This window comes from Bactrocera tryoni, chromosome 1 (genome assembly GCF_016617805.1).
Source record: "Bactrocera tryoni isolate S06 chromosome 1, CSIRO_BtryS06_freeze2, whole genome shotgun sequence".
NCBI classification, from domain to species: Eukaryota; Metazoa; Arthropoda; class Insecta; order Diptera; family Tephritidae; genus Bactrocera; species Bactrocera tryoni.
The window spans coordinates 74,318,995-74,331,721 of NC_052499.1; the positions used below are offsets into that span (position 1 = coordinate 74,318,995).

Below are 12,727 nucleotides of genomic sequence, written 5' to 3' on the forward strand. Positions count from 1 at the left end.
TTATGAAGAAACCTTGACAAATAAAAGAGTATCCCATACGAGCATTTGATTTCGATCGTACAGTTTGTATGGCAGCTATATGTTATAATAGTCCGATATCGGCGGTTCTGAAAAATATTCAGCTGTGAGAAAAAGCAAGAGCCTGCCCAAAATTTTATATCGATATCTCAAAAATTGACAGCTTAATCAACTCATATGTATTTCATAGGGTCTCCGAACTTTATTCTGGCTGTTACATACTTAGTGACAAACTTAATATTATTGTTCAGGGCTTAAAAGTATGTACTAAAATTCATAGAAAATGTACAAATTGAGCTTCGAAGTCATTTCTTGAAATATCAGGGAGTCTAAGCCCACGTAAATACACTTAAAAACCATCATCAGCTTCTAAACGGTGGTGAGGTTCGGACACACTTTTGATCTTCTTTTACCTTAACTTTATCCATGTACAGTGATCGTTCAGTGACCCCATGCTTCTTCTAACTTAAAGTATGGTAGGTTAGATTTTATGTCACATTGTCCAGAAAGTGATCTTTTTCTTCTCTTTTATTGGCGTAGACACCGCTTACGACCTCATGGCCGAGTGTACAACAGCGCACCAGTCGTTCTTTCTTTCTTTGTTTTCACTGTTTGGCGCCAATCGGAAACTCCTAATGCAGGCCGGTTCTTCTCCAACTAGTCTTTCCAACGGAGTGGAGCTCTTCCTCTTCCTCTGCTTCCACAGATGGGTACTGCTTCGAATGCTCTCAGAGCTGGAGTACTTTCATCGGGCGACATGACCTATTCAGGGTAGCCGCTGTCGTCGCATATCTGGTAAAGCTCATCGTTCCATCGACTGCGGTATTCTCCGTTCTCAATGCGCAAAGGACTATAAATCGTCCACAGAACCTTTCTCTCGAAAACTTGTTATGCCGAGACAGGAATTACATTACAGTTAACAGCATGACACATTTGGATCCCAGCTAGCTCGCCTAGTTTTCAACTGTTTCTTGACCTCTATTAGGTGGGTTAGTCAAACAGAAGAGTTCTACTTTGTCTCCTACCGATGCTTCGAACGTAGGTATTCGAGAATATTATTAACATTAATTGGAAAACGAGTGGTTAAACTTTTACAACTAGGTAACGGCAATTTTTCTCTTGGTAATACACTATCTAGACATCGGAACTGTATAGTAGTTTCCAACAACAAACCTTGTGCATCTGATCTCTTGTCTTCAATGTAGATATTTTTGATCAAGAATTAAACGAAAGTTTGTGCAAGAAACGATCCTTCTGAGTACAATCTTAAGTCGTAAAAAAGTCAGATTCTAAAAATGTAGTACATCAAAATTACCACAGAACACCCGTTAAATGCGCGAGTGCGCTTGAAGGCCGGCTTGTTCAAGCGCTTAAATTGTTGTATAATCATCCTTATATAAATGCAGCTATTGTTGTACTTGTTATTGTTATACTCTCGCAACAATGTTGCTAACGAGAGTATTATAGTTTTGTTCACATAACGGTTGTTTGTAAGTCCTAAAACTAAAAGAGTCAGATATAGGGTTATATATACCAAAGTGATCAGGGTGACGAGTAGAGTCGAAATCCGGATGTCTGTCTGTCCGTCCGTCCGTCTGTCCGTCTGTCTGTCCGTCCGTCTGTCCGTCCGTCCGTGCAAGCTGTAACTTGAGTAAAAATTGAGATATCATGCTGAAACTTGGTACACGTATTCCTTGGCTCCATAAGAAGGTTAAGTTCGAAGATGGGCAAAATCGGCCAACTGCCACGCCCACAAAATGGCGGAAACCAAAAACCTGTAAAGTGTCATAACTAAGCCATAAATAAAGATATTAAAGCGAAATTTGGCACAAGGGTTCGCATTAGGGAGGGGCATATTTGGACGTAATTTTTTGGAAAAGTGGGCGTGGCCCCGCCCCCTACTAAGTTTTTTGTACATATCTCGGAAACTGCTATAGCTATGTCAACCAAACTCTATAGAGTCGTTTCCTTTAGGCATTTCCATATACAGTTCAAAAATGGAAGAAATCGGATAATAACCATGCCCACCTCCCATATAAAGGTTATGTTGAAAATCACTAAAAGTGCGTTAACGGACTAACAAAAAACGTCAGAAACACTAAATTTCACGGAAGAAATTGCAGAAGAAAGCTGCACCCAGGCTTTTTTTAAAAATTGAAAATGGGCGTGGCCTCGCCCACTTATGGACCAAAAACCATATCTCAGGAACTACTCGACCTATTTCAATGAAATTCGGTATATAATATTTTCTTAACACCCTGATGACATGTACGAAATATGGGTGAAATCGGTTCACAACCACGCCTTCTTCCAATATAACGCTATTTTGAATTCCATCTGATGCCTTCTCTGTATAATATATAGTACATTAGGAACCAATGATGATAGCGGAATAAAACTTTACAAAAATACGGTATTTGAAAAATATGTAAATGACGTATAATGAAATCTCGATTATCACTTTATCATGCGAGAGTATAAAATGTTCGGTGACACCCGAACTTAGCCCTTCCTTACTTGTTTTTGTTTTCGTTTTTTTCACATGCTGGATTTGTTAAAATGAATTAATTACCGTTCCACAGCTGATAAAAGAGCGCAATATGCGGCCTGTGTAACACGGCCACCGTGCGGCATTACTGATAAACCTATTAATTACTCGCACGCATTTCATACACACATACACACATATTCGCGCGCAAAGACAATTACTTCACATGCAAAAATATTTCATAATTATTTAATTAAAAAGCGTTTATTTATCTACGACACAGGAACGCCAACACAAACTTCCTTTTAATTATGTCCAATATCGGTAATGGTATTTCATTTTTGCGGGAATTATATTTCAAACGCACACACACGCACACATACCAACACATGCGTAGTTAAATGTTTACATTCAATAAATTTAATTTAATCATCAGCTGGCAGGTAAACTCTCAAAGGAGCATTCTCGAATTACCCGAAGTCTACTCCTCTGCACTCCCAACTGTGAAATTCCTTAACGCTGTGAATCGAAGCACTTCTTTGACAAAATAAAATTAAATAAAAATTTTAACAAATCTTTAAAAACTCTAAAAGCGTTGATGCGATGGCAAATTGCTTTAAACTCAGCCTGAATTAATTTTTTGACTTTTAAAAGTCTTTAAAGAGTATAGCTGCTCAACATTTCTTACAGAAACAGACTCAACACAAGTGTGTCTATGCTAGAATAACTAGTTCGGGAATATACAGACTGACGAACGACAAGACGGACAGACAGACATGGTCTAATTGACTCAACTCGGCACATTGGTCGTTTATATATATATTTAACAGGGCTTGGATGATAACAGATATCGTGGCAAAATTAATACACTCTGTTCTAGGTATGAAAGGAAATGTTATCAGCTCACAATTAAGAGGCAACATCTCAAATATACCAAAGCTATCTTCGATTCGCTATGTCTATGCTCTCTTTGTTCTCTTGTAGAAAATGTTCATGTAAAATAAACAATACATTTCTAAACTAATAAAGAATCTTATCACCTTTAAGTTCTGTTAGCGCAGCGTTGCATCATAAGTGCTGCCCTTTTGTTCGAGTATCTGGTATAGTTTGTTCGATTCGCTAGAGAGTAACGCTTGACGCATCGAAAACTGTTCACATATACCAAAAAGTATACGGAAATTTCAAAGTAATCCTCATCAGATAAATACACTTATGTATGTCAACGATTTTGCCAGTCCTCGAAACACTTTTCACAAGCCCTTTTAGGATGGCCTTCAGCATCACCTTGATTTTTGAGTGGCTTTGGCGTGATTTTTGTTGCAACTCATACCCAAAATATGCACCAAAATTATTAGAACGTCATCTCTCTAACTACCACATCCTTCACTTTTTTAGTATTTTAATTAGTTGAAGAGGTCGAAGGCATGTTTTCAACGATCTCTTGACCGTCTTTAAAAGCTTCGTACCACTCGTAGGCTTGTGTTGTTGTTAAAAATAAATCACAGTGAGACTTTTCCAACATTCGCAACGATTCCGTTACCGAAATTTACCTAGAAATACGAAATTTGAGACAAATTCTTTGTCCAATATTGTAACAATCGCAACGCACTACTGAGCTGTACCGACTTAAACAGATTTTGTAAAGAAAATGGTCAACAGATCGCGCTCATATTTGGGATAGTGATTAAGAACAGTTCTACCAACTTAGCAAAATTGAAATAACAGAAAATAAATTTTCGAGACAAATTTGATTTCTTAAACATATCTCCCCTCGATTGCTCAAGCCCAACTACGCCTTTGCGCAAATTTATGACTGCAATAATTCATTATTTCATCTTTTGAAAATATTTGATGAATTAATTTTTGAAAACATATTGAAATTGCTGATTAATGTAAAGTATAATTTGCTTTTAAAAATTTAATAAGCAGTTGCTGTCATCATTCTGAAACATTAGATTCCAATTAGAGAATTCGAATGGCCGTCGGGATTTTACAATTTTAACATGTTTTGCGATATTCGAATGCTTTCGGTGTGCAGTGATTTAAATAATTATTAATTATGAACACGACTGTGTATTTGTCAGGTTTCAGTTTGCGGTAAACACATAATTAAACATAAAACAACAACAAAAAAATTAATAAATGCGAAACATCAGTTTATCTTTCATTAACAAATTTACGAGTGAAATGTGGAAAAGAAATTTTTGCTTACTAAAATGTGGATAAAATTTAAAGTGTTTACTAATGGGTTATATATAAATAGTAGTTAACTTTTTTGCACAAAAAAAAATAATATTTTTTAACAGCTTTCTGCGCATTTACGCACATAATTGGTCTTAATTTCAACGTATTTATATATATAGTATATAGTATATATATTATATATACATATATGTGTATATATATACAAATTTTTATGAAATTCATTACGCTGATTATATTCGATTTGAAAAAACCTTACACTAACAAAACAAATTTGACAAAAAGTTGTGCTACAAAAAAAAAATTAAATAAAAAAAGATATTTAACAATATATTATGTAACAAAAACCGCGACTATTAAGCTTATCATTTAGCGAGTAAATTTGTAATCAGAGATTTGCCGTTAGTACAGTGCACTACTATTTATTTTGTTGTTTTTTAATGGCACAGGTAATGCACTGTGAGTTCGTATGTATAATTTACTCGCGCATCGTAAATCATTCAATTTTATCTAAACTTACAATATTGTATACAACAAAAACAAATAATTTTTGTATTTATGTGGTTTCTTTTTTATGCATATTTCTTTAAAATTTTAAGCTTTGTTATACTTTAAGTGAGAAAAAGGCCATTTTGTTAGGTTTCAAAATGTATTTGAAATTTGTTTTAAAAAGTGCAGATTTCTCCGAAAGGTTTAAAAATTCAACCAAAACACTCTTTAAAAAATGTAATTATTTGTCATCTTTGTCTACATTTTCTGTAGAGCGACCTTAACCTCATTTTTGCTGTTAAACTTTACTGGCCACAGTCGTTCACTGGCATTACGGTCTGGACTATTGGGAGCATGCGGCTGCACTTTGTTTAGATTGTACTACAACCATTCCCTAAGGGGTTACTTGGGACTTTTTTCAACAATTTTTTTTCATATAAAAAATAATTATTTTACTAGAATTTTTTATTGTTACAAACAAACTATTAGCAAAGAAATTCTGACATTTTTGGAAAAAAATATTTCAAACTCGCCCATTGCAACGCCATTTCCGGTGATCTCTCGAAAAAAAGATGCGCCCGCGTTGGCAAGATAACTTCTTACAGAATCATCTAAAGTGAAAAAGATTGCCTTTTAGTTAAAACCTTAACTTAGAACTTGGACGAAGGAAAAAAAACTGAAATATGGTTATTTGGCTGACATTTGTACAAAAAAAAATTAAATTTCAGTGAAAATATCGCAATTTTTTTCAAAAATGGCTGTAATATGAAAAAAGTCCTTGGTTAAGGTTTTTGAGAATCGTATCTCCAAGACCTGTGTAAAATTTCATGAAGACAGGGTAAGTAGTTACGGAGAACTCTTGCCAACCGACTTCAAAAACACAGTTTCGAGAGAAATGCGTTTAAAGACGGCGAATTGCCTCGAGCGCACAAGTTCTCAAGCCTGTTTCTCCGAAACTATTACCCGGATCAACTTGAAAACAACTCACTACATATAGTTTGGAGATATTGTAGAATTTGATAAAGTAATAAAAATGTAACCACTTAACGGCTAAATCGGAATGCTTCGTTATCTTGATCAAAGCAGTACGCTAGGTTATAAAATCGATTCCAACACGGATCTTACTTGGACAGCTTAGAATGCCGGTCCGTTGTGGAACTCCAATATACTGGATTATAATACCTTACAAATCGACAAAGCGCTTTGAGCTTATCACAAATTTATTGAGGTGGTTAATGCTAATTTCATTTATGCCTTCTGATTTGCCTAAGTTAAGACTACCGAAATGTTTCAGCATCAGTCGTGCAAAGGCTAGACAATGGAACAGATAGGGCATAGATGTTTTAAACTCACCCAGTATTAGAGCGCAATACGCCGATGGAGATCCAGCTTGGTCCAATCCTGATGTCCCGATGTGGCCACCGACTCCATTGTGACCAGGCAACCAAAGGAGTCTGATGTCTAAGTACCTTGATGCTATTTCTAGTGAGAACAGACACTCCTCAACAAGGTTTGTGAGCTCAAAGCTAGCATTGCCGCTCTGCTGTCGTAGTGAATGCTTATCTCCCTGAAAGAAGCTGTACTTCGCAGCAGTACGTGTACCACCACCTTAAAAGTAAACACATCTGTTTGAAAGCACTACAGTGGTTCGGTAGCCTAAAGCTAAGATTGAGGTAGACCTCTACTCCAAGCTTCCTTCTTAGCTTCGGTCCATCCGTGAAAACGCTCACTGTGTTTTTTCTTCAGCGACTTCTCTCCGTTCATATATCTCTCGTATGTGAGCAGAGAAGAAGCCGCTAGGAGTGGCATCTGAGACGCAGTGATTCAACTTTTCAGTGATGTAGGTGAAGGAGAAGAAAATTTCAATGTGCCCTTGTTCGGACCGCTATGTTTAAAATGGTTTTAAGTGTACCGGAGATACCTATGAGAGTCATTCGTGAATACGCTCAAGATTTCAGTAAGTTGAGACGGATTCAAATTAGTTTTTAATATGGCCAAGTAGTCCATTCTTTTCATTATTCCTTCGATGGAAATATGGTTACCGAAAGCATTTGCTTGACAGTATTTATATTTTACCAGTCAGCGTTTAGACTTCTTCCTTATGCCATATAAATCGACAACCATTATATCGAAATAAATTCAATTTGGAATCAGCGCTTAAAATTACAGAATACTAAAATTCATTATCACAATGAATATACTCTTTGGAATATAGTCAACATTTCTCAGTATATCTGTAACGCCAGCTTCTTTCAACTACGTGGCGATAACGACACGGCATATTTTGGGGTGTTCCTTTACCCCGAGGAACTTAACTTTTAGTCTGGGGCGTGCACTTGTTTTGAGCCTTCCATTACAATTAAGTCTTCCAACTTCAGTGTTTTTCTTGGATTTATCGATTATGTACTGAAGATTTGACAGTTAAAGTCAGTTTGTTAGGCACACAATGAGAAATCTTTCTTCTCGGCATCGCCATTTCCACCATTGCTGAACCTGCGCCTTTAAACATACCTATCTATGCATTTTTCTGGACTGAATACGATGCAGAGTTCCTTCCATAGATTTATCGTTGGAAGAACTCAATAATAAGATTATTCTGAATTCGGTCGGATAATTTGATTGAAAAATACATTATTAGTATTTCCTACTTCTGACTTAAAAAATCGAAATTCTAATCTAAATTTAACAATCTTTGAAAGGGATAGCTGTGGAATAAATTAATGACGATAATTACGAATTCTAGAAGAAACTTGTCAAAAAATAAGGAAGTGCAGTGTTAAATGGTGGGAGGAGTCATCCAAACTCTATTAAGTTAATATTCTGTAAAAAAACCAATTTTAAAAGTACATATGTCCCATATTACTCAAGCACTATTCTATAACCTACAAACCATATGTGTATGTCATTAACTAACAATTGTTTTATAATTTTTTTTGTTCTCTTTCATGACCTGGCCTTTCAACTATTAAATGGCTGCGTTCACACTTGATTGCCTCTATAAACCAACTGCCACACTTGGATGCCTGATACATTGCTACGCTATTGTAGCCGGAACGCATACGTCAACGTGACAGTCGCAACAAAAACGCACTACACTATTGTGCCGCGCAGAACGCGCAGACACGTGAACTCGTGGCGGCTGCCAGCATCGCCGTCGCAGCTCCAGAGTTGCTGGAGTCTGCCGACGAGGATGGCTTTACGCCGCTTCACTTGGCTGTTATTCAGGGCAACTTGGCGATGGTCAATTTGCTGCTGGCGAATAAAGCCGACGTGAATGCGGTCGATAACGAGGGCCACTCTGTGGTGCATTGGGCGACGGGTAAGTAGCCAGCTCTAATGGCAAATGTCAATGGACTGACAACGACATTTCACACCAATACACAGTGTGTAGACTGCATGTGTGAAGCCACAATCGAAAGCACACGCACCGACACACACGCACACACACATGCGACTACAAAGGCGATAAACCATTGTTTCGTTACAGTTTGCGGTGAAGTGGAGGCTTTGCGTTCGGTGCTGGCGGCTGGTGCGAATATTGCGATTCCCGATTTGAACGGTGGCACGCCACTACATTACGCGGCGCAGATGTGTGGCGCCAGTGTTGACAACAAAGTGGGTCAGGCTAATGCCACTAAGCTGGCGTTGGAGATACTCGGCATTCTGCTTTCACACCCGCATTCCAGTGTTGACGTACAGGACAAAGATGGACGTCAGCCGCTGTTGTGGGCCGCTTCCGCGGGTTCCGCGAAGGCTGTCATTGCTCTGGTGAAGGCTGGTGCACGTGTGGAAAGCGCAGATAAGTACGTTGTCACACAGTTTTCTTTTTTGAAAGTTCTTAAACTAATTTTGTGCTTGCAATTTTTTAGAGATGGCTTGACGGCGCTGCATTGTGCGGCCTCACGTGGGCACACCGAGTGTCTTGACACGCTGATAAGTCTTTGTGGCGCGCCAACGGACCTGATTGATTCGAACGGCTGCACGGCCCTGCATTACGCCGTAACATTGGGACATGCAGATGCCACCGCACGTCTGCTCGATTTAGATGCCGATCCGAATCGGCAAGACCGCAAGGGACGCACACCGGCGCACTGTGGCTGTGCGAAGGGCCAATTCGAAACGGTTAAACTGCTGAAGGAACGCGGCGCTAATTTGTGGTTGCGCAATGCTAAAGGCGACTTGCCGGTGCATGAGGCGAGCTCATCGGGCAGACGTGAGCTCGTGGAGTGGTTGTTGGAACAGCGACCCAAGCAGGTTAATACCACAAGCAATGACGGACGCAGTCTCCTACATATTGCCGCGAATAATGATTACACCGATGTGTGTAAAATGCTGCTGGACTATGGCGGTGATATCAATGCCATATATCGCAGTAGCAAAGGTATGGTTTTCACACCGCTCGACTGCGCCTTGCAAAAGGGACATCGCGCAACTGCCAAATTTCTGCAGTCGCATGGCGGTTTGCCAGCCAGTAAGTTGCGCTTGGCAGCACGAAGGGCGAATCCATTTAACGAGGTCAGCAGCGATATGGTGCGTCCGTTGCGATATGTGGAGAAAGAAGAGCTGCATGATTTACAAAACTCCAAAAAATATGTTGTCTACCTGAAACATTCGGACTCGGAAGGTGCTGGTGGCGAGGGCGATAGCAACTGCAGCTGCCACGAGCGAACCTATCGCAGAGAACAAAAGTTTGCCCACACCTGTCGACGTCATCAACATAGTCGACGGCGGCAAAGTCGACGACGCACCAGCAGTTGTGGTGAGCCGAAAGATTGTCACCATCATGACGACGGGGAAGTTGATATTTGTCGATCTAAAAGTAATATTGAGATAAGGCGTCGAAAGTCACGAGAGCGTTATGCGAGCTCAAGCGAATGGGAGGATAGAGCCGATGAGGACAATGAAGACGACGAAGATTCTTGTGAGAATTGTTGCTATCATAAGCGGCAGAAGCAACGTGTTATACGAAGGAAGTCTATATCATCACGTCGTTCGAAAGAGCGCGATGGACGAGAACGTGACAGTGAAAAAGAGTCTTCCCCGGAGAAAAGTAAAGTAAGAGAGATTGAAGTGGTACGTGAACGCGAGGAAAAAGCGCCAGACATGAAGGCGGATTCAGCAACACAGCCGAGTGAAAGTAAAGAAGCGGCTAAAGAAAAAGGCAGTCGTCCACAATCGGCTACTACACGTTTGGCAGCAAATATGGCGGGCATCACAGCAAAGGAAGCAACATTTATAAAGTCAACGCAGCAAGCTGAAACACAATCAATGGAGTTGACCGATGAAGATGGTAAACCAGCAGCTGAGTTAGTAACTACACAAGTAGATGTGCATCAGGAAGCAGATTCTGTGTCTATGGCGCAGCCGCAGACAGAGTTTGCAGAAAAGGTTCCAGCTGAGGAGGTTAACAATGAGTCGGAAGATATGACTACGCTGGCAGATGAGATGAGGAAAGAAGTTGATCAGGTAATGAAAATAGCTGCGCTGGCGCTTGAAAGTGATGCAAAGAAGGGTGATAATAGTAAGGAGATAGAAGAGCAGAATGGAGAGCCGATTGATGTGGAAGATAAAAAGTTAACAGAGCAAATGACGGATACAGTGGAAACACCTGTTGTAAAAACTGAAGCACCAGCTACTGCACAACCTGAAGAAGCCACAAAAATTGTACCTAATCTAACAGAAACTCCAGCAACGCCAATACCAACACCATTGCCAAGTCCCATACCAGCAGGAACAGCTGAAGAACCTCCTACTTCAGCTGCTGCGACCACCACGCCAACTCAAGCTGATGAACCACCGTCCAAAGTCGAAGAAATCAAATCATCGGAAACTGCAGATGCACCCGATGCTACTGCAACAGAAGCAGCGCCACTTCAAACCAATGACTCAGCTGAAGTGGCAGAAACTTCCAAAACCGAACCAGCTGCTGCGCTTACTTCCGAAGAAAAACCTGCACCAGAACCAACTACACTTCCGTCTAGCAATACTTCCGATAAGCAATCGCCGCAAATTGAAGCACAAAAACCGACGCGTGAATTAGAACCACGGCGTTCGTTCACCTTATTGCCGTCTGATTCAGCCGAAGATGAGGGCACCGAAGAAGTCGTGCGCAAATCAAGCTTCCAAATTTTGAAAAGTGATGATTCCGGCGGTGAAAGTGGCAGACACCATGAAGAGCTCGAACTCAGCGACTCGCAGGTCTTCAAAATTGTTTCCGAACCACAAATGCGCTTAGGTAAGCCATACCCAGAGACGGAAGCAAGCTCCATGGACGACGAACATAGAGAAGCTGCTGCCGGCGATTATGAACAAGATGAAGATCACATTGATGAGGATTACGATAACGAGGAACTTAAGCAGAATGCAGCAGGTGTGCTCAATCGTCACGGCGTGGGAAACGCAGAGGGTGCATTGCCCAACAGCGCCGTTCTCGGCGTCTACGATTACTCGAACGGACGTAAACGTCGTCTAAAGAAGCGTGTGCGAAGCGGCCCAAAAACGCGTAGCAATTGGAAAAACAAGACAGATATTACCGACGGAGATGACGAGCAGACGGGAAGTTATGCGCAAGCTGCCCAATCCAGCAAAGATCACGATTCCGGTTTCGAACCAAGTCCACGTGCTTCAAAGAGTAAAATACCAACACCACGCAACATATACACGGCACATGTGCCGCGACGTCATACCCATGCCACACTCGATGGTCGCTCGCGCAGCGGTCGTGTGGAGGGCCGCAAGCCGGGCGATCGCGGTGCCACTGATATGACAGCGGTAACGCGCTCCATACAACGCAACATCAGAAGGTAAACACATTTTTCTTTGACTTAGTGGTTGTTGTTGCTTTGGTGGTTATTTTTTGGTTATTTTTCAGTTGTTGTTGGTAGCTATAAAAATTTTATTTGCACCGAATGGAGTGATTCCAAGAATGTCTTCATTTTCGGCGACTCATGACGACCAGCTCTGTGGGTCCATCAAAGGCGCGCACGCCAGAAGCGCAACAGCGTCCAGTAATTGAGTGTTCACAGTGCCTTCTGGTGCGTGGTGCCTGCGGCAGCGGTAGTAACTTTCGTTACATTTGCTTAATTTATGAGCTGACGTAAATTCTCGCCACCCTCGCGTCTCGGTGGTGTTTGTATTTGCATAAAATTCCACTCCTTCCACGCGTTCCGGCCACTCGCTGCTGCCAGCGGTATACACGTGTAAACCCGTCTGTGAGTTTTTCAATCAACATAGTCCAGGTGCGCCACGCCAGCAGATGCTTGCCGTAATTGCTGATGCATATTTATATGCGCCTCTGTGCGTGCGTCTGCATGTGTGTGTGTGTGTGTGTGCGGGGTTATTTATAATCAAGTTTGCATCTTCTTGCCTTTCTAACATCATTTGAAGGACCTTCTGCCCGTTTTATTACTGTTTAGAAGATTTACGCTGAATTTCAGAGTGGCTCCTGTCCACAGAGGCACTGTGCACTCGCGCACCACATACATAATTATGTACCGTTACATTGTTAAATAGTCTTTCTGGCTGCACGTT

At 40.8% G+C, this 12,727-nt stretch overlaps 1 protein-coding gene across 1 annotated transcript in view; it reads left to right on the forward strand.

Moving 5' to 3' along the window:
- The window catches only part of LOC120766869 (ankycorbin), a 90,267-nt gene that overhangs the window by 52,527 nt on the left and 25,013 nt on the right, over positions 1 to 12,727 (forward strand). Inside the window, exons 2-4 of the mRNA XM_040092600.1 lie at positions 8,246 to 8,516; positions 8,685 to 9,000; positions 9,067 to 12,000. Of these exons, the coding sequence (XP_039948534.1) occupies positions 8,246 to 8,516; positions 8,685 to 9,000; positions 9,067 to 12,000 (3,521 nt within the window). The remainder of the gene's footprint in view (positions 1 to 8,245; positions 8,517 to 8,684; positions 9,001 to 9,066; positions 12,001 to 12,727) is intronic.